Below are 22115 nucleotides of genomic sequence, written 5' to 3'. Positions count from 1 at the left end.
TCACAGATATTTTTGTAATAATGTTTATCTACTGATATGTGTATATGGGAATGTGTTAATTTTAGGTATTGCGTGAAACGTGTATTTTATAGAAATAAAAATGGTGTTTGGAAGTTGTATTTTCTTTTATTTTAATTATGGTACTTTATAGTGATAGGTAGTCAAGTTCCATTTGAAATCACAACTTAAGTTATAGGTAACTGCCGACGTATAGATATCTCATTGTAGAGACAGGTAGCTCACAAAAAACGGAGGTCTTTGACCGCCAAAGACCAGCGGGGGCAGCATGGTTAAATTTTTGTCGCCTGTCACTTTCGCACTTACATACTTGTTAGAACGTGACAGGCATGGTGACAGGTGATAAAAATGCGAACGTGCTACGGCCGCAGGGACCGGTCCGCTATCTCTTACAGAGGGTTTTTCATAAGGCTTAACTCACCATACCCTTTGCCAGACGAATCCCTTTCATTTTGCATTTAAAGCCCGTATGTAAAGCTAACCCATTTGAGTAATCGGTAGCCCAATACCCTTATCATCCGCTCACCAACACCATGCATATCGGTAAGGGTTAGCCTTTCCCTTTTAGCATATAAGCGTGCTAATTTAAATCGTCTAGCTTGTTCATAAAGCACACATTACTTCGAATCCGAGCGATCGTCGGCGGCGTTCTTGGACTAGATATAAATAATAAAAAACGCTTAATGATAAGGATAACCCTTATTAAGGGATTGCCTTATTATTGGCTAAGCTTTGCGGTAAGGGGTAGTCTAATGGATGGGCTTGCAGTTCAAACTGGAAAGTCATGTGATTCTATTATGAAACTCGCTAACGCTCACAACCACACTTGTGTTTTAAGGCCTCCCATTATGTATCAGTTGCATAAACTACTATTATACTTTGACTGTAGCGTATCGAAATGAATATTAAGTTGAGTTGAGAGCCCATACATGAAAAGTACGCAATTATAGTTTGGTATACGAAATCTCAATTCAACCATTAGTTGACGAGTAGAAAAAACTACTTTATACTTTATAAAAGGCTTTATTTTACACTTACATTTACAATTTTAATTCTTACTCTTCTTCCCTTTAACTTTATTCTTCTTAAGCTCCGCTTTATTTTTCTGTCTCTTATCCTTCATGAAAGTCCTGTACTCCGTCTTCCGTTTCTCCACTATGATCTCTTTATATTTCTTCTTGTTGTATTTCTGGAACTCCGAGTCGGCGAGTAGCTCATCTACCATGGTGCGTTTTCGTTGTTTACGTGTCAGGCGCTCGTTTACGTGGTCTAGAGATGAGTCCATGACCTTACCAACCTGGAATAAGATGAAATGATTGAGCGCAATATACAGTATCCGATCGCAACCCTGCAGCCGCACACAAAAGCGCACCATTATCAAACGCCCTAAACCTCCAATCATATACAAAACCACTTTTAACTTGCTTAACATGGAGACTATATAAAGGAGCCAAATCTCTATGTATGAAAAGTGTCCATCAAAAAAACCAAAAACAGTAATTAGGCGGCGCCACCATACACCGAAATACTACCAAAACCAACCTACGTAATTTGGTCGGGTTATTTGTTGCCTTATATGGTTCATGTTATACTCGTGTCCCAGAGCCTAACTAGCGCCACCGGAGAGATTAGGAACTATTATTTAAAGCTGAAAGCGGTCACTTTTGCAACAATTCTGCCATAAGAGATTGCGATCCTTTCTATACCATCCATATTGCTTAATCCTTAAATGGCATATAGTTGGTTATTTTTAGCATTAGAAAAAAGGTAAACAATGTTGACGTGTCTTTTTATTGAAAAATATTGAAAAACGCTTTAAAAAAATAGTTTATATTACCAAATATTACTTATGAAAGCAAAATAATGTAAAAAAATCGTATAAGATTTATAATTAACATATTTGCTGTTCATACATATGTACTTATTTTTCCATAAAGATTTTTATTAAGAAGAGACGTCATGATCGCTTACCTTCTTTCTAATGCTAAAAACAACGAACTATATTGTAGGATGCAGCGGACACAACTTAAACATCAAATTTTAAGCATAATTAGACAAATTTTATTTTTATTTAAAATAGTAAAACTAATCCATTTTCCGAATTTTTACTTAAATTTACTCGGTATTTTAATTTATAAAAATTACATTTGTTTTATGACGAAATGTCGGAAAACCTGGAAAAACCCGGAAGATGATGATTTTTAGTATGTGTGTTTGGGCAAATTTTCGGGGTTTGTAATTATTTTATATTTAAATACTGTATCATAGGTATATCACAAATAGTGTACCTTTCTGATGGCAGTTAATTATATATTAACATAAATATGATTTGGCCTCTCCAACTTCTACCACTAAAATGAAAGAGAAAGATGCCCGCAGTTTGCAAGTTTCGGTTTTCGCGGTAGACCCTCTGTCCTATAAATAAAGCAGCCAACATTAGTAAAGTACACACTAACCTGGAAGTATTTGGGCAGAGCTTCCATATCATTCTTCTTATAGAAGTGCTTGGGGTCCAGAACAGACCTCATCTTGAGGATCTGCAGGTCATTCTTCAACTCTTCTGTGACTTCGGGAGCTGGGAGGTTGAACCAGCCGGGGCCTTTGGTCTTGGCTCTTTCCTTCTGTAATGTTAAATGATGTTAGGTATTTTGCATTTTAATCATTATCAGCCTAATACACAGATTTTATATATACGCTAGATGACGCAAATACCACGATTTGTATTGTAACCAAGCGTGCCGACTTTTTCATACAAAATTTACGCATAATATAATTTTAAAATGGGTTTGGACACGCAAAGTAGATGCATTTGCGTCTTCTATGGTATATTTATTTCTGTGGCCTAATAGTTATGCCACTGACTAATGGTATTTCAATAAAGCATAGAATCTTGATTGAGCATATATTATTTTATTCATGGGATAAACAATTGAGTGAGATCGAGTATTTTTTGTAGTTATTTTGTCCCGTTAGCCAGGAGAAGGCCAGGAGACAATAGTACCACATTTTGTTAGAAGAACTGTTGTACAGATGTAGTGCATAATTGTTTTCCATCGTATTTTCTCGGAAACGTTCGTATTTGTCATGCTAAGTCTTAGTGCTTAAGTCAACCTCAGTACTTTTTGTACCGAGACTGATTTAAATAGCAAGACCCGTTCGTACGTTTCCGTGAAAATACGATGGAAAATATTTATGCACTACATCTGTATCATGTTCTACTAACATGCTTAGTCGATGGCCCATTATGGAAAGGTCTTATAACTACCAAAAAAATCCATGTTTGACTAATTTAAATACTAACAAAACTAGGGTTTTTACCCTTTGGGTACGGAACCCTAAAAAAGGGCATAACAAACCTTTCGCAAAATCCTCAACATCTTATCGCTGACGGAATATTTCGGCAGCCGGTGCTGTTGCTCCAGGCCTGGATGGAGAACTGATTTCTTCATCTCCTTCTCTATGTCCACCACGCTCAGCTGGGACTTGAGTTTACCTGTTTAGTAATAGCACAGAATAAATAATAGTACTAGCTACAGATGATACACTCTAACAAAACGCGTCTGTTACGACAAACATGGTGGCGCAAGCGCGAACAGCACCAAAATTGGTGTGGGCCGCATGTACTTGTAGCGACGCGACGAAATCGCGGAGTGAACCACGCCTGGTAATAGATATAGATGGTAATATAAGAATTACAGACCAAACTTATACATTGGTGGCACACAAATGTATTGTTGAGGTACCAACAATGTGTAGAAAAAGTAAAACCTATTTTACTAGCTTTTGCCCGCGACTTCGTCTGCGTGGAGACAGTAATTTGGGTAGCTTATTTTTATCCAATCTGCTTTTTATCGATTTCAAATACAACCTTCCACCCCCTTAAAGGATGACTTCTGGGATAAAAACCACCCTATATCCTTCCCCGGGACTCAAACTATCCCTATACCAAATTTCAACTAAATTGGTTCAGCGGTTTAAGCGTGAAGAGGTAACAGACAGACAGAGACACTTTCGCATTTATAATATTAAGTATGGATGGATACAGTAATATTGTAATTTATAATAATATAGTATGGATTGCGCTCCTTCTATATCACTATCACATCACATACTCTCATGTGTTAACTGTTGGTACTTTTGTTGTGTTTGTGAGTGGCTTTTGTTTCAGGAATGAATTGGAGTCAGACCGAGTTAACTCTGCACGGCATTTGCAATGACAAAGTGTGGCCATGTCATTGTTAAGGTATCTATGAAACTATGACAAAATGACTCTCCCTCACTTTGTTCCATTCAAATCTGTGCAAAGTTAGCTTGAGTACTCTGATCTCTATAAAAAGGGAAAGAACTCCAAAAAAAATTGTTTATGCAATTATGCACAGTAAATAAGTGCTGTAGGAGCATTCCACAAGTGTTACTTGTACTCCTCTTTTATGATTCTTATAACTAAAAAGCCTTATATGTATTGACATGGAATATCATCAGGCAATACATTAGCTTTATAAGAAATATTCAAAGATAACTGTTAGTAAACAACAACCTGTATAGTTACTTTTTTTTAGCATTAGAAAAAAGGTAAACAATCTTGACGTGTCTTTTTACTGAAAAATATTGAAAAACGCTTTTAAAAAATGTGTTTATAATACTTATGAAAGCAAAAGAATGTGAAAGATCGTATATGATTTATAATTGTAACATGTTTGCTGTGAATTATTTTTCAAAAGTGATTTTTAATAAAAATACACGTCAAGATCGCTTACCTTCATTCTAATGCTAAAAAAACGAACTATAGTGATTATACCTGTTTCTATATCTAGCTGTTCAAAATGGAATAGCTTCGGTTTCTTCTTAATCTTAACTACAGCACTTGTCCAGTTCATTTCTTCAAAGAAAGCTTCAAACATGAAATCAGTTTTAGGGCAGAGTTTTCTTTGAACCTCATCTTCTCTGGAGGTGATGGCATCCATTTCTTCTTTCTTATGCTGACATAGGGCTAGGATGCTTTCAAATCTGGCTGCTTTGTCTGCAAATCAAAATGAAAGAAATGTCTGGCTGCAGTATATTAACATTCAGTAAATTAACAACCTGGCCAATAGAAAAATGGAGCAAACAGGTTACTCTATGGTACCCTAGAGGCTGTACTAGAAAGCAAGCACATCCAATAGGTAATATTACGCGACACTGCGTAGAGGGCGCCACTACCACAATCTAAGGGTCTATCGCGAAACAAGAAAATCGAAATTTCATTATCTAACATCTCTGTCACTGTTGTATTTTCGAGTGATAAAGAGGCAGATAGCGAAATTTCGGATTCGCGTTTCACAGTAGCTTCTCTGTAAACAAACCGCCTTGATGCATCAATGTCATATTTTATTATCTCTGAAAACTTGTCAAAAACCTGTTAAAGGTACAGTATGTATAAGTTACTCTATGGTTTACTAAAAAGGCTAGTGTTGCACTCTGGTGGCAGAACATTGCGGTAATATCCCCTATTAAATACAAGATGGAAAAAAGACATTCGTCTGACTTTGGGGCCATACTGGAGGAGGCCTATGCCTTACGGCTACGGCACACCAAACCATTCCGTTAACATTTAGGCCCACATGCCATCACTGCCTGGCAACATGTCCCGCCCAGCTCCATTTAAGTTTGGTAATGAAGTATCCAATGCCTTGCACCTTGGTGCGGCGTCGGATCTCAACAGTCCTCAGTTGGTCTTGAAGATTGATGCCGAGCATAGCGCGCTCTATGGCTCTGTGCCACTCGGATTTTATGCCATCCTCCTTGGTGAGTGTCCATGTCTCGGCACCGTAGGTCATGGTGGGCAGGACACATTGATTAAAGAGGCGAGTTTTCAGGCATTGTGGAATGTTAAGGGGTTTGAGGATGTCCGCTAGTTTTTTGAATGCCACCCAACCCAGGTGGATTTTATGCCATCCTCCTTGGTGAGTGTCCATGTCTCGGCACCGTAGGTCATGGTGGGCAGGACACATTGATTAAAGAGGCGAGTTTTCAGGCATTGTGGAATGTTAAGGGGTTTGAGGATGTCCGCTAGTTTTTTGAATGCCACCCAACCCAGGTGGATTTTATGCCATCCTCCTTGGTGAGTGTCCATGTCTCGGCACCGTAGGTCATGGTGGGCAGGACACATTGATTAAAGAGGCGAGTTTTCAGGCATTGTGGAATGTTAACGGGTTTGAGGATGTCCGCTAGTTTTTTGAATGCCACCCAACCCAGGTGGATTCTCATGGAGATCTCCATCTGCTGATGTGTTTTGTCAAATGATAGAATATGTCCAAGATACACATATCGCTCGACCACCCCCAGTCTTTCATTCCATTCCATAATGGTTGGAATCGATTTACCAGAGATGTTCATCATAACTTTAGTCTTGGACATATTCCTCTTCATCTTTTATCATATCATTGCATAATTGTATCATTGTACAATGATATGATTAAAATAATTGTAAATTTGCTGTAAATTACTACATATTGCATTAAATGTTATGGCATGGTGCAACCCTAATGTGCATTGCGTCTCACTCTCTCATTAAGCAATATGTGAGACGCAAATACACATTGGGCTAAGAAATTTGACGGGTGGAACACCACCCGTCACGCTCTGTACCTGAAGATCCAACTCTCTATCTAGTAAAATGGGAATAAAAATCAAGTTGATAATATTTACACTATACTAACCTACAAATATTGGCTTTTCTCCTTCATCCTTCAGTTCTGTGGCCAACTGGAGCTCATCGTCTCCCACTGTATCTACAATAAAATCCATCTTGAAATACTAACAAGCGACTACTCAATATAAGATAAATAATAATAAAATCTTAATGATTTTTATCCCACGTTTTCAGATTTCATTTTTGCTTTGCCTGTATTTTGGATTGATGACAGTGACGTTGACGTGACCTGAGGACGTGACGGATAAGTGACAGTGCTGGTGCTGCCATAATATAAATGTAATGTGTAATCGACAGCCGAGTCGATTCGTTTCCATCATCTTCCAGAAAAATTGCACCTACGAGTTCGTAATAACGTTCATTAAATCTTGCTAGACGGTCGCCGACAATCCTCTCGGACCGCGTGGCCTTGGTCTGGACGGACCGTGTAGACAGTTGTTTCCAACAAAATTTCATACAAACATTATCAAAGTCTGAAGGCCAAACTGAAGGCTTGTCAGCGACCGTCTAGCACACGCTTTATTTATGACGAAAGTAGGTTTTAGTACATAAAGTGAAAAAGGTTAATATAGTTGGTCAAGCAAATCTTGTCAGTAAAAAAGAACAAAAAAAAACTACACATCCCCTTCATCTGGGCGCCAGCACCAGTGCAAGACAAAGACAGCATGACTCTCTCCGTCTACGCCCGAAATAAGACAGTCCCTTGACAAACTACAATATAGAGTGATCGCGATCGAGCGCAACGCTAGGGCTTTTTGTAATGTTGGCTAGCTTGACAACTAGGGTTTGAAGAGGCTTCACTTCTTCACTTCAATCACTTCTCACTTCAATAAATTAAATTGTCTGTCGCTGTCGCCGGTTTCGTGTTTAGATATTTTATAATGAATTATTTATATTTAACATTATTTTAAAACAGTAGTAAACTAATCAGTTTAGAACAGTAATCAAACCAAAAATTACAACATTTGAATACTCCATTATATCACCATGTAAGTAAATAGACGTTTGTAAAATTTAAGTTGAGGTTATGTTGTTATAATGTTATTTAATTTTGCTAATATTTTTGTAGGAACGCTAGCTTAAATTCGAGTTTGTTGCAACGCACCATAGATCTGCAGTATGAGAACAAGAAGCGCTCTTATTCTTTAAAGTGGAGCATGATAAATGGCTTCCTCTTCATTATCTTCGTTTACGATTTGTAAGTATATATTCTGAAATCTAACCTTTTTTTTAATTCACATGATTTTATTGCATCAGCGTGGTATTATTCTTCATAACTCAATTAAAAATTTCGTCTACGTGCTAGTTATGTAAGAAACTGTATGACATATGTACCTTTTGGCGCCATTTAGTTATTGTTGGGTGTTGGATGCTATTTTAGCTTAATCAATTATTGAATCTACTCTTAAAACGATTAACCTAATCCATCTGACCTCAAATTGTCACAAAGCAAGCTTTTTATAATTACTCCTGTTTAAAATAACACATTTGCCGTTTTTATATAGGTATCTGAAAAACCTAATTCTTTGACACAAATGCTGCTCAGCTTGAATACTAAAGTTAGTTTACTAAAACTAAAACACTCAACATGGCTCAATATTGATAAAATGATCAGCAATGAGTACCAAGTTCCAGTTTTATGTCCGATATGTCGATTTTACATCAATATCATAAGCTTCAACAAAACAAAGTAATTTTATACTTACAATCTAATTAAATGTCATGTAAAAGAGCTAGCTTAAGCCTATTTACAGAATAAACATTGAGTTTAGCTTATTGTTTCTGAATATATTATAGGGAGGTTATGATATGGATGGAAGAGGCCTATGTCGAAGGACAAGCTGAAGTTGTCGATGGAAACTAGAAAATAGTAAATAATAATATATATAAGAAAAATAAGGTATATTTTAGAGTATTAATGTAAAAAACTAGTAATAAAGGCTCTTTTTATTTTATTTATGATATGGATGTATAGATAAACTAACTTATGTGTCGGACTTAACAGATCATGCAAATGCCCTAACTACACTTCGACGTTTCACTATGTGGAGTATGCCTTGGCCATAGTGCTGGGTATAAGTTTGATCCAGCATTGCTATCAGCTGTTCAAGCGGAGCCCACCGCTAGCCATCACACCGAAGCAGCGAGACTTGTTGGGAGTGGGTGATGCAGGTATGATCACAAAATCTATCATAGTAAATATAATTATCAAACCATTATTAGCGTAGGCCGGTTTTCATACTCATGCTAGTGGTCCATTGGGTATTGAATTGACTCAATTGTTATTGATATTGATAGCAATCATTGCAATCAACTTCTGAATCGTAATAACAAATATGAGTGTAATTAAGAGCATTGCTTCTTTCATTATCTATTTGCAAGCCTCTTTGATTTATTCTTGTTGCAATTGTAAACAAACACCTGGCATTGACTCAAGTCATTCTGAATCTGAATAGAATTAAAATTACACCGAGTAATAATATTTCAAGCAATTAATAATCAGGGACCACATTTTCTATTTATCATCACTAAATAACTGGACATCTTAATATAATATAGAAGAATTATGTCAGATTTCGGAATATTTTAGCCCAGAACCATGTTTTACTATCTGATATTCTCAATATTATTTTTTGCCCAGAAAAATATTACGTTATATTTGCCGAAAACCCCTCGTGAGACTGCTTGATGGCTTGACCCCCCTGCTGATCCCCTCACGTAATTATTGTACGCTCCTTTATTTCAACAGACACATCGTTCCGCATAATCGAGCAGCAATCGCTATCGTCCCACTCCATATCGCCGGACGTGTCGTCATTGTCGGCGTCGCTGTCGCCACGCTGGCGACGCAACGCCGACGCCGGCAGCCGCTCCGTGTCGGCGTCGCCGCCCGACCCGCCGCGCGCCGACACCACGCCCGACTGCTTCATCTCAGATTACACGGAGCTGGATCATTACCTAAAGTGAGTGTCGTATAGTGATGTTCTATAGTGTTATTATTATTATTAAAGCCTTTGCTTACATATTCTTTCTTATTGTTTATTTTTTGTATTTTTGAGCAAGTTGTTTTATTTGTCTTTATTGATCCTTCTCTGGGTGAAGGCCTCCTCCAGTTTTTTCCAACTTTCTCTATCTTCTCCTGCCTCCATCCAGTGTTTTCCGGCTATTTGGGTAATGTCTTCAGACCAGCGTTTCTTCGGCCTGCCTGTGGGGCGTTTTCCGTGTGGTCCCTTTCATTTTGTGGTTTGTATGGTCCATCTTTTGTCTGTCATGCGGGCTACATGGCCAGCCCAGTTCCATTTAAGTTTGAGAGCATGGGTAAGAGCGTTGGTTACCTTGGTTTTTTCTCTAATTCTTGCGTGTCTTATTTTGTATATTTTCCGCAGCCCCGTCATACTTCTCTCCATAGCTCTCTGCGTAGTTCTTATTTTCTCCTTCACTTTGTTGGTGTATACCCATGTTTGTGAGCCGTAGACTAGACATGGCAGGAGACAAGTGTCACTCACCACTTTTTTTAATGTCATGCTGTAGTCTCCCTTCAGAACTTCTTTCAGAGACCAGTACTTCTTCCAGGTTATAGCTGATCTTCTGTTGACCTCTTCATCGTTGCTGGTTTTTGAGAATGAGATCTGTTTACATAAGTATATATAGTTATTTACGTACTCTATTGTCTCGTCACCAATGATTATAGGCTTTTTATAACTGTTAGTCATTACTTTTGTTTTATTAGTGTTCATTTCAAGTCCTACTTTGCTTTCTATAGTGTAGTGAAGGTGATATAGTTTGTCAGAACTGTCTCATTTCATACATAGAGAGAATCATACTATCTTTGTCTTACACTAGTACTAGCAACCAAAAAAAAGGATGAGTATTGTTTTTTTTTTTTTTTTTTTTTTTTTTTTTTTTTTTTATTTAGAACACAAACAGTCACATATACAAATGGGTTTGAAGTACAAATGTACTTAACATACTTAAGAAAACAGACCTGGAGGTTCATTAGTAAGTACATAATGTTAACATACACACTAAACAGCAGAGATAAAAAGGAGATAAAAGAAAAACATGAGCCTACGGTTGTCCTACCGGAAAGCCGGAAAGTTACATTTATACATTTACTTATTTATATTTATACTTGACATATTAAAACAACTTATGTCTAAGTTTCATTCTAAGACTAGACAGGGAAGTGTGAAAAGGATCAATGTCATGTAGGTGCTTATTATAATAATTTGGGACTCGTCTGAAAAATGTGTGCCGAGCGTAATTCTTGCGGGCAAAGCTGATATGAAATAGAGGTCTAGAACGTAGGGGTTGGTGCGGACAACTGAAAGTGACTAATTCTAAGAGATTCGGACATTTTATCACACCTTTAAGAATTTTAAACAAGAACATTACATCTAAGTAGTGTCTTCGGTTATAGAGGGAAGGAACACAAAAATGCTTCGCTGCTGACGAAGTGCGTTCGAAGTAATTACCCGAAGTATTTTTTTGTTCTTATTTACTGACAATTTGGTTTGACCAACTATAATAATATAGTGCTCTGTGTTCATTGATGACCAAGAGCCGAAAAAACAAAATGGGCGAGGTGTTCAAACCGATCTAACCATTGTTATACTTAGCAAAATTATTTTAAGATCCTTTTTGTACTCCAGCACTTATTTGTAGCGTAAATGACTGCCAGTGAGATTGAAATCTCAGTGTTCTTAGGATCCTAACAGCAGTGTTTTTAGGAATATTCATACAATATTATGAAACTGTTGTTTTTTTTTAATTCTGACTTCTAGGCAAAGATCTACAAACAATTATTAACTTTGGTACTATTTATAATTTTAGGTGTTTGCTGCTGACTTAGAAAAAATATTGTGTGCAACGGTACATAATTAGGTCTTGAAATTGTCGGCCCTTGAATTTTAAGAACCCTTATTATGTGCCTGTTGCACAAAATACTATTTGGATACCTGGCTGGCTTAGCTATTTCTGCTGTTGATTTTAGGGTCTAGGATTATTATAAATTAACAGATAAGGGTCCCCGGCAAGCTCACTTTTCCTTACAAACGTAGTTACGCTCTCATTTTAAAACGACTAGCTAGATTGCTCTGAAACTTTGTACTTACAATAGGATAAGGTATATCTATGTCTGTAATTAGTTTATGTAGCTTCAGATACCATAGTAAAAAAATACAGCGAATTTAAGTTTTCATGCAAAACTTGTTTTTGCTCTATTTTGTTTATTTTATAAACTGGAGCTATATAAACTAATTGCAGACCTAGATATACCTCATGTCATAGTACGTGCAAAGTTTCATTACAATCCAACGCGTAGTTTTAAAATGAGAGCGGAAGTACGTTTGTATGGGAAGGTGCAATTCGGCCGAGCTTACCGGGGACTCATAAGCCGATGTGTTGTTCACAGACAATATGAAGAGCGGAGCATTCTTGAGTCGTCCCTAAACATCAGTACCAGCAGCCCCACGCCTATGCCCCCGCCACACTATCAACTTGCCACCCTGGATATAGGTGAATACATTTTTTTGACATGGCCGGCGTCCTAGCTTAAATGGTTTGTTTACAACAACCGGATCACAGACCACCAATTTGATACGAGGACGATATTAAAAACCGGACAAGTGCGAGTCGGACTCGCCCACCTAGGGTACCGTACTTATTAGTATTTGTTGTTATGCGGCAACAGAAATACATCATCTGTGAAAATTTCAACTGTCTAGCTATCACGGTTCATGAGATACAGCCTGGTGGCAGACAGACGGACAGTGGAGTCTTAGTAATAGGGTCCAGTTTTTTACACTTTGGGTACGGAACCCTAAAAGCTGCGGAGCTCCTCTGGCAATAGGCATGATGACAGCAACAAAGAATGGTTTCAAAGAAAGATAAATGTTAATGTGACTCTAAAACATAGCCCAATTTCAGTATAAATATTAGGATTATTAATATTTTCAATAAAATAAAAATGCTAAATTCTCCAGTCGGCCATTTTGACTGAAACACCAAATCAGAAGAGAGCCAAACAGTGACGTGAAAAAATTTTTTTCTATATTTTTTTGCAGAAAGCAAACTAGAAGATTCCGGCTCGAACGATCGCAGCGGACTAAGCGGGGCCCCTCAAGTGTGGTGGCGCCTTCAACTCGACCCGCAGAGGCTCACCGACTGGAACCTCAACTTGAGACTGGTCAGTTCCTTATGTTATAATCTATCCTGCCTAGGTAAATACTTGATGCATAAGATGTATTAGGACTAGTCAAATAGCGTTGTGCTCGGAAATCTGTGTACACCAAAGACCTATGTAACTCGGTATAAGATGAATACAGTCTAAGGAAAAAACGTGCCTCGGAATCCAAGAAAATTTGATTCTCGGACAGATGGCGCTACAACCAATGCCAACCTTTGGCCTAATCTCGGCTAGATTGTTTTGTTGACGGTTTCGTTTGTTATTTAACAATTTTAACTCGTATCAGTGAAAGAACATGGGTCAAAATCATATAAAAATAATAAATACAAATTAAAAAATCGTTTATCCGTATATATACATACAGTTTTTGCTATTTTTATTTTTACTTTTAATCGTGTGTCGATAAGCGCCAGTAAATTTACTGTGACTGCAAAATATACTATGACAGAAATCCCATATCATATATATTATTATCTTTGCTAAAACTTAGGTTTTTATGTCATGAGTCATGAGTGACCCAGGAGACCGTAAACATGGTAACGAGTGATAATAAAAAGTTTATTCGTCAATTTATATTAATCTTTGTTTATGTACAGTGGCTACATGTAACAATTTTGGAGCGCTTGGTGAGAGAGATGGCGGCTGTGGACGAGGCGCTCGCCAGGATCGGGCTGCATGATGTTAAATTGGGACATGTAAGTATTCAATTTCGAATAACAAGTTTACTGCACCATGGTGGAGTGTACTGTAAAGGGGTTACGCCTAGAGGGAGGACATGGAATGGAAATAAATTATTTCAGCACTGCTGTTATAGATCTCTTCTTATCTTTATTATTCAATTTTTCTAGTTTTTTTAAACATGACTAGCCGAGATGGCTGCCTCCCAAGCAGAGATGGGCAAAATGTAATCGACTAACGATTAACGATTAAGATTACAAGAATTAATTGCGACTGACGATTGAAAACGACGATTGATCAATCTTAGTTGTACAGAGTGCAACTAATTTAGTTGCAACTAAATTAGTTGCCGATTGATTTCGGACAACTAAATTTTGTAATCGACTAATTAGTTAGACTATTTTCTCGCGACTAATGTTAGAAGCAAATTGAATAGAATACCTCGGTATGGCTATGTTGACAGACTGATTAGGACATCTTAACGGATGTTTAAAAATAAAATAGTCATGTATTATTACTTACGATATTTTGACCGTTTCTAAGGAGTGAGATCTGTTCTCACTATTATTTTACTACTAAAGTAGTGCATCTCTCTGAAATTGGATTAAATTTCTCTTATCTAAGGGTAAATAAGAACTGGGTACTTTGTGCATTAGTAAAATAACACTTAAAAAAACACAATTATATAAATCAAACTTTGTATATTAAATATAAAAGCAACCATGATATGTATTTAGTTAAACTATATGAGGTTAGTCTTGCAATCGTAAAAATAATAATTAAAAGCAAAAATTATCAACAAATCAACGTTGTTTATACAATAACATGTTCATATGTGATAAGATAAAACATTAAAAAACACAGTTATAATAAATCAAACTTTGTATATGAAACAAGCGGCTGATCGACCAATTCGCTACCGGTCCTATATATTGGCAATAGCGGTAATAAATAAAATATGTATGTTGATTGATATATTTGAATGTAGAATGACGCAAGGAAAATGTACCATAGTTACCGCTGAGAGTTCTTTACAAAGAGGTTTAAATATTTTTAATGACCACACGTTGAAAACAAAATAGACCGCGTAGATAATAAACAACATGCAGATGTGTCATTCAATAGAACGTGTTATTTTTAGAAGATGCGTCGGCACTTGCACCAAAATGCAACAAACAACTTCCAGGCCAGGTAAGTAGGATTATCCCATTGTTTTGTCACCGCGTGACACTAAAAAGAGTTTTACTATTGTCAGAGACAGCAAAATATTGATAGTTTCTATGTCTAAGATTTACTCAGTATCGTATAATTCAAAGTATTAATAATGCACCAACCTACTTTATTGTTTGCGATTTGTAAACAATGCAGTTTTTCGCTATTTGTCGTTATTACCAATATATCGTTATAATAATATTATGGCATTATTTGCATTGTCATTCAAGCATTTCAAATTAAACGTGTATACATAATTTTAGCTCAATCGGATGGAGATATCTGCTTCAAAATTAGTCGCAAAATTCTACCCAAACTAACATAGTTACAACATACGAGTACCTCCGTATGTTACATACATACGTACTTGTAGTTACATATTGCAAGATAAAAAATGCAAAAACGGGCGACTACGTAGTTTTAATATAGATTTAATCGTGAAATTTAGTCGATTGAAACTAAAACTAATTTAGTTGTTAGTCGAACATTCTCACAACTAATTTAATCGCAACTAAATTAATCGCGATTAAAAAATGACGATTGATATTTTTAATCGATTGATTAGTTAACTAAAAGGTTAATCGATTAATGCCCATCTCTGCTCCCAAGGAATGGCGAACACGCACCCTCGTTCCATTTGACAGGGCGATACGATTCTAAATTCAAAACGTGGCTGTAGCCAGTTACTAATAAAAAGGCTGTAAAGGTTACAAACCTTTACAGTACTCCATGGTGGAGTGAAGTGTACTCGATCCCATGGCGCTCTCGCAAACGGCAAAGAGGGTGAAACGCCGGAGTCGATTTAGTGGGTAGGGCCAAGTTCTCCCTCCCCTCTCGCCAGTTCACAAGGGTGAAAAATACTTTAAAAAACCGGACTAGTGCGAGTCGGACTCACCCACCGAGGGTTCCGTATAAATTTAATTTTTAGTACTTATTTGTTGTTATAGCGGCAACAGTATTTGTGAAAATTTCAACTGCCTAGCTATCACGGTTCATGAGATACTGCCTGGTGACAGACAGACATACGGACAGTGGAGTGTTAGTAATAGCGTCCCGTTTTTACCCTTTGGGTACGGAAAGCTAAAAACGGCTTAAATGGGGGTTTGTAAAATGTCTAAAGTAAGATCTAGACATTTTACGGTCCAGTAATATAGGAGAACGGAAACAATTAACAATATCAGATTTTTGAATTTCAGAAAAAGAACAATATTCTATATTTATGTTCCAGTGATAAAGAGACCCTTGCTAAACTATAATAATAGGTTATTTGACCGTATTTAAAATAAATTATTTTACACCATGCATGAAATAAAGCACCAGAAGATTAATAGAGAAACGTAAACAGCAGTTGTTTTCAGACACAATTTCTATTTTAAAACCAGTATAAAACAATAAAGAGTAGGTAATTTGATTGTGACGTCACATGCTAGTGTTTCATATAAATACCATAGTAGCAAAATCGTTTTGACAGTTTGAAAAAAGAATCTGATTTGACTAGTAGTCAAAAACCCTACTATTGTCACAACTTTGGGAACATACACTAGCAAATCAGTGTGTATTATTGGGGTGTATAGATGGCAGCACCCAATCTCTCTCGCTATATCGTAATTCCGTACCGTACTGTTCGCGTACTGCTCGCCCTTAAAGTTGGTCAAAGACACCTAGCCTTAGTAAGATGGCGTATAGTCGGGAAATTGGGACCGGTTCCGCCGTGGCGGGGCCCGGGGTGGCCTACTGGCCTAGGGGTTCATTGCGTTAGCCGCGATAGCTAATGACGCCGGTTCGAATCCAGCCTTCACCACTGGAGAGCTTCGTCACTTTTTCTTTAATATATGATATCTATTTCAGTTTATAATTATTGTATTGTATCAGGTATCCGTGGAGCGTTTACGACAGAGCGCAAAGACCGTGGGCTGCGGGTCTTTGGCCGCCGTGCTGCCTTTCCTCGAAGCCTTCCCGGACCAGAAGTATCTTGTGCAAAGGATCAAAGGTAACACGTCACACTGAAACGCACTGTGTGACATCTTCATACAATCATTGTACTACTTTTCCTTAGTCATCTACCTTGATACCAGTTATTCAATCAATCAATCAATCGTTTATTGATAACAAGCGTTACACGTCATTTAACATTTTCTGTTTAGCACAATTTACATAAAATTATAAATATGTCGTTATTCATGTAGAAATAGGATTACATTAGACTTATCCAATTAAATTATTAGACATCATTAAATTATAATATATAAACAATATGTCACAGGCATTTAGAATATTATAGCTACCGAGTAAAAAGCTTTATCTATTAATTATTGGATCACTTCGGTCTTGCAAATCAGTTTAATGCGTTTTTCTCAGAGACCGTTTGACGTAGATACCTAAAATTTGAAATAGTTATAGCAATTACCACCACTAATATTGTAAATAAGTCAAAACCGCTTACTTCTTATTTTAGGGGGAAGTTTAGGGGGTTGAGAGGGGTAACTAGTTTTTTTTTATTCAGTTTTAACGGTTGTTGGCAGCTTTTTCCGATTTTATTCAATAGAAATGGTGTTCGAAAAATAAATAGTTTAAAGTGCACATGCATCGCAATCTGTTTGCATCAACCTTCGTTTTCTTTATTTACGAGTATTACTATAGTGTCTATATAGTCAGTTTAAGTAAAGATGTAAATTTACGAAGCTAAGACCTGCAGTTTAACTGATACCTTTAGTGTCATTATATATAAGGGTCAATTATTAACTGTCAAAATTTACTTCTTACCTTCCTCCGACTAAAGTCAAATCAGTTTCTTTTTTCGAACCGTCAAAACGATTTGTCACTATGGAATTTATAATATGAAACACTAGCAAATGACGTCAAGTTCAAGTTATCTACTCTTTATAGTTCTATACGATTTATAAAATAGAAATTGTGTCGATAAATAAAAATAACTGCAGTCTACTATTAATGTTCTGTTGCTTTAATTCATGCATGGTGTGAAATAATTTATTTTATATACAGTCAACATACTGTTCGCGCGCGAATTCCGTGCACGGCTGAGGAATGTTAGGAATGTTGGGCGACATGACAGTGTGGTGTCATTTTGTACGTACGGGCGCAGCGCACACCCTCCCACTTCCTCGACCTCCGAATGCACGGAATTGGCGCGCGGACAGTACCTATACTTACTCCTTACAGAACTGGCTGTTGGCGGCTGTCTCAGCAACTACAAATGGAACGGCGGCGGCAGCGACTATGACAACAGCAAGCCCACCGACGCCGAGATAGTCCTACACTTACTGGCCACCTACCTCGACGGACAACTACCTGACGTCGGCCGTAAGGTACATCACTAGTATGTAGCTAGTTAGCTACCAGGGCCGGATTTAGGGGAAGGCAACCGGGGCAAGGGGTCATCCATTAATTACATCACACGTTTAGGGGGGAGGGGATCAAGAGAATGTGACATGTTGTGACAAGGGGGAGGAGAGTCACAAATTTTGTGACGTCACTTTAACTTATTCAAATTATTTTATTCGCTGTACAGTTAAATAACAAGTTTTTGGAATGATAATCGTTTTTAATCGTTTAATTTTCTTTTCTAATCTGTTTTTGGTTATAAAATTACTAATATTTCTTTGGTCAAAAATAATATAAATTTCATTGAAAAAATATGACGTCACACCAGGGGGTTTGCCAAATGTGACCACAAGGGGGGGTAAAAAAAACCTCAAAATTCGTGTGATGTAATTAATGGATGAACAACAACTGCCCCCACAACTTGGGAAAAATAATTTGGGGCCAGGAGGCCTCCATTCCTTTGTTGCCCCGGCGCCTCCACACCTCTAACTACGGCCCCGGTAGCTACATCAACTACAAACGGAACGGCGGAGGCAGTGACCACGAAGACAGCAAGCCCACCGACGTGGAGATAGTCCTGCACTTAGGCTAAGCGTATGCTGAGACGCAGGCGACTCAGCACAGTACTTTGCAGGGCAGGGCAGTTGGGACAGACATAGGCCCCCTAAAACGACCTAAACGTACGCATAGTACCGCAACTTTAGACGACCAGTCTGGCCTAGTGGGTAAGACCCTGCCTGTGAAGCCGATGGTCCTGGCTTCGAATCCCGGTAAGGGCATTTATTTGTGTGATGAGCAGAGATATTTGTTTCTGAGTCATGGGTGTTTTCTATGTATTTAAGTATTTATATATTATATATATCGTTTTCTCAAGCCTCCTTGGGCTTACCGTGGGACTGTCTGTGTAAGAATGTCCTATAATTTTTCTTTATTTATTTAACTACCCTAAATCACAGAAATTTCCACTAGTAATGTCGTTGATAGAACATCACTGTACTGATAAGGGGTTAAGCTTGAAATTACCTCTGGCGTTTCAAGCGCATGGTCTCAACACATTATCTTCTATCTTTGCTAGTTTTTACCTGTTTGCTGATAGGAAGTTTATTCAAATGTTTTTGAAATGGAATGGAAATGTTTTATTGAACTTGTTATTTTTTTTTTCACCTCAGCAGTTCGTACAAGCCTACTTTCGTCACTCCAGGGAGTGAAACAAAGTAGCTTTTTAATTTAGTGAAGGCCATGAACTGCCACTTCATACTTTTATTACATTCTTTTTTTTTCTCTGTATTATTCTGTGAAATTCGAAATGCATTTTAACCTTTAATATGTTTTCACTACTGAGGTGAAAAATTATGTGTGCAACACGAGAGCAGTTATTTTACATCTCGTGTTTTTGAGTCCCTCGCTACGCTCAAGATTCTAACTTAGAATATTTCGCTTTTTTCGGAACTCAAAAAAAAACACTCGCAAGAAAAACCAGCTTTCCTCTCTTGTTGCACAAATAACTATTTCGTCGTTGTTACTTACAACGAGTATTTTCTCTGTTTGCGACATTAACTAATAATTTATGATATTTTTGTAGGCGTTCACGGAGGGCCACGTATCAAGCGCGCCTTCACCCCCGCCGCGCGGCGCCAGTGCGTTGTCTATACATAAAGTGACCAGTCGTCCGCCGCACTACGTACTGGCGTTGGAAGATGATACTATTGAAGTGAGTACTAGCTTTCAGACTAATATTAAACAGGTTACACTATGGTTAGACACTCCCATATAGGATTTATGTGTCACAACGTGATGACACGAATTACAACACTTCCATGGAGACTGTATAAAGGAGCCAAATCTCTATGTATGAAAAGTGTCCATCAAAAAACAGTAATTAGGCGGCGCCACCATACACCGAAATACTACCAAAAACAACCTACGTAATTTGGTCGGGTTATTTGTTGCCTTATATGGTTCATGTTATACTCATGTCCCAGAGCCTAACTAGCGCCACCGGAGAGATTAGGAACTATTATTTAAAGCTTAACGCGGTCACTTTTACAACAATTCTGCCATAAGAGATTGCGATCCTTTCTATACCATCCATAGACACTTCGCTCGATACCATAGAGTAACTTATACTAGAGCGGTACTGTCATAGTAAATTTTGTAACCCCAGTAAATTCACTGCCATCTGTCGACACACTTTAAAACTAAAAATAAATATTTATAAAAATACGATAAAATGTATTTAAATATGGAAAAATGTTTTTTTTTTTATTTGCATTAATTATTTTTATGATTTTGACCCATGTTCTTTCACTGATATGCGCTAAAATTGTTAAATAAGAAACGAAACAGTCAACGCCATCTATACGACAGTGGGCCAAAACTAGTGGCGCCTTCTGAATGAGAATCAAATTTTCTTGATTTTCGAGGCACGTTTTTTCCTTAGACTGTAAACATCTATTACGGAGTTATATCTATCTTTGCTCGATACAATTAATTCCCAGGACTCTAACTAGGACTTTTAATCCAACTTTACTTGGTTATTTATTATGTGACACTATAAACAAAAAGAAGAAAAAACAATCTTAACTTAAATAGTAATTTGACCGCTTTCAAATTTCGATATTGTAAGGCAACGTTTTTAAAATAAATAAAAATCGACAAAATTCGATCAAAATTGACACTTGGCGCGCATGGTCTTTCCCGTTCTTTCTTGCGAAATGTGACAGTGATAGCGGAAAACCGATGGAACGGCCTTTAACCTTTCCGACGCCATGTCAAACACAAAATCTGTCGCTCGGACGCCACGTCACCGAAATGTCAAACTGAAATTGAACTTTATGCACATGCACGTCTATGTTGCTCTGTGGTCTTTGACCGATTAATCCGTCTTTGGCGTTGGACCTGCGGTGCTGATATATCCGTCATTGCCGTCCAAAAGGTTAATAAGGGGTCTCATTTTGCAGGTGTGCCGCGGACGCAACAACCTCCTGCACACGATACTTCTGCTCATAGCTGCTTGCGCGCGACGCACGCCGCCCGCGCTGCACCGCGTGCATCTCGGCCCCGCCGGCCTCAACATGCTGTGGATCATATCCTAGGCAGGTGCACCTACTTACAAGGAAACCAAAGGGAATAGGGGATGTTACTGCAATGTTCTGTAGCCACTCCACCAGAGCGCAGCACTAGCCTTTTCAGTTAACCATAGAGTAACTTCGAAGAGGATATAATAAGATAGAGCGGTACTGTCATAGTAAATTTTGTAACCACTGTAAATTCACTGCCATCTATCGACACACTTTAAAACTAAAAATGAAGATTTATAAAAATACGATAAAATGTATTTAAATATGGAAAAATGTTTTTTTTTTATTTGCATTAATTATTTTTATGATTTTGACCCATGTTCTTTCACTGATATGCGCTAAAATTGTTAAATAAGAAACGAAACAGTCAACGCCATCTATACGACAGTGGGCCAAAACTAGTGGCGCCTTCTGAATGAGAATCAAATTTTCTTGATTTTCGAGGCACGTTTTTTCCTTAGACTGTAAACATCTATTACGGAGTTATATCTATCTTTGCTCGATACAATTAATTCCCAGGACTCTAACTAGGACTTTTAATCCAACTTTACTTGGTTATTTATTATGTGACACTATAAACAAAAAGAAGAAAAAACAATCTTAACTTAAATAGTAATTTGACCGCTTTCAAATTTCGATATTGTAAGGCAACGTTTTTAAAATAAATAAAAATCGACAAAATTCGATCAAAATTGACACTTGGCGCGCATGGTCTTTCCCGTTCTTTCTTGCGAAATGTGACAGTGATAGCGGAAAACCGATGGAACGGCCTTTAACCTTTCCGACGCCATGTCAAACACAAAATCTGTCGCTCGGACGCCACGTCACCGAAATGTCAAACTGAAATTGAACTTTATGCACATGCACGTCTATGTTGCTCTGTGGTCTTTGACCGATTAATCCGTCT

The 22115-nt window shown here is 37.6% G+C and overlaps 2 protein-coding genes across 2 annotated transcripts; one reads left to right on the top strand and one right to left on the bottom strand.

The window, feature by feature from the left end:
- Positions 1-1047: 1047 nt before the first annotated feature.
- On the bottom strand, positions 1048-6926 carry LOC134754036 (deoxynucleotidyltransferase terminal-interacting protein 2). The gene is made up of 5 exons (XM_063690096.1): positions 6717-6926; positions 4817-5038; positions 3375-3511; positions 2475-2639; positions 1048-1315 (listed from the first exon to the last, which is right to left on the bottom strand). The coding sequence occupies exons 1-5, from the start codon at positions 6802-6804 to the stop codon at positions 1067-1069; spliced, it is 861 nt and encodes a 286-aa protein (XP_063546166.1). The 5' UTR covers positions 6805-6926; the 3' UTR covers positions 1048-1066.
- A 622-nt stretch (positions 6927-7548) lies between these two features.
- LOC134754032 (transmembrane protein 209) lies at positions 7549-21375 on the top strand. Its single transcript, XM_063690092.1, has 11 exons — positions 7549-7698; positions 7779-7907; positions 8715-8881; positions 9459-9672; positions 12123-12226; positions 12775-12896; positions 13493-13591; positions 16659-16776; positions 17967-18112; positions 19711-19839; positions 21089-21375. Coding segments are annotated over exons 1-11 (1365 nt in total). The 5' UTR covers positions 7549-7696; the 3' UTR covers positions 21224-21375.
- Positions 21376-22115: the final 740 nt, after the last annotated feature.

This window comes from Cydia strobilella, chromosome Z (assembly GCF_947568885.1).
Source record: "Cydia strobilella chromosome Z, ilCydStro3.1, whole genome shotgun sequence".
NCBI lineage: Eukaryota > Metazoa > Arthropoda > Insecta > Lepidoptera > Tortricidae > Cydia > Cydia strobilella.
Note: the sequence above shows the minus strand (reverse complement) of the source record. Positions and strands in the feature narration are given on the sequence as shown.

Excerpts from the sequence above, each read along its gene's own strand:
- LOC134754036 (XM_063690096.1), bottom strand. The coding sequence starts at position 6,804 with ATGGATTTTATTGTAGATACAGTGGGAGACGATGAGCTCCAGTTGGCC. Across the intron at positions 5,039-6,716 it reads AGAAAAGCCAATATTTGTAG|ACAAAGCAGCCAGATTTGAA; the intron begins GTTAGTATAGTG and ends TTTGATTTGCAG. Across the intron at positions 1,316-2,474 it reads CTCTGCCCAAATACTTCCAG|GTTGGTAAGGTCATGGACTC; the intron begins GTTAGTGTGTAC and ends ATCTTATTCCAG.
- LOC134754032 (XM_063690092.1), top strand. Across the intron at positions 12,227-12,774 it reads ACTTGCCACCCTGGATATAG|AAAGCAAACTAGAAGATTCC; the intron begins GTGAATACATTT and ends ATTTTTTTGCAG. Across the intron at positions 13,592-16,658 it reads ATGATGTTAAATTGGGACAT|GTATCCGTGGAGCGTTTACG; the intron begins GTAAGTATTCAA and ends GTATTGTATCAG.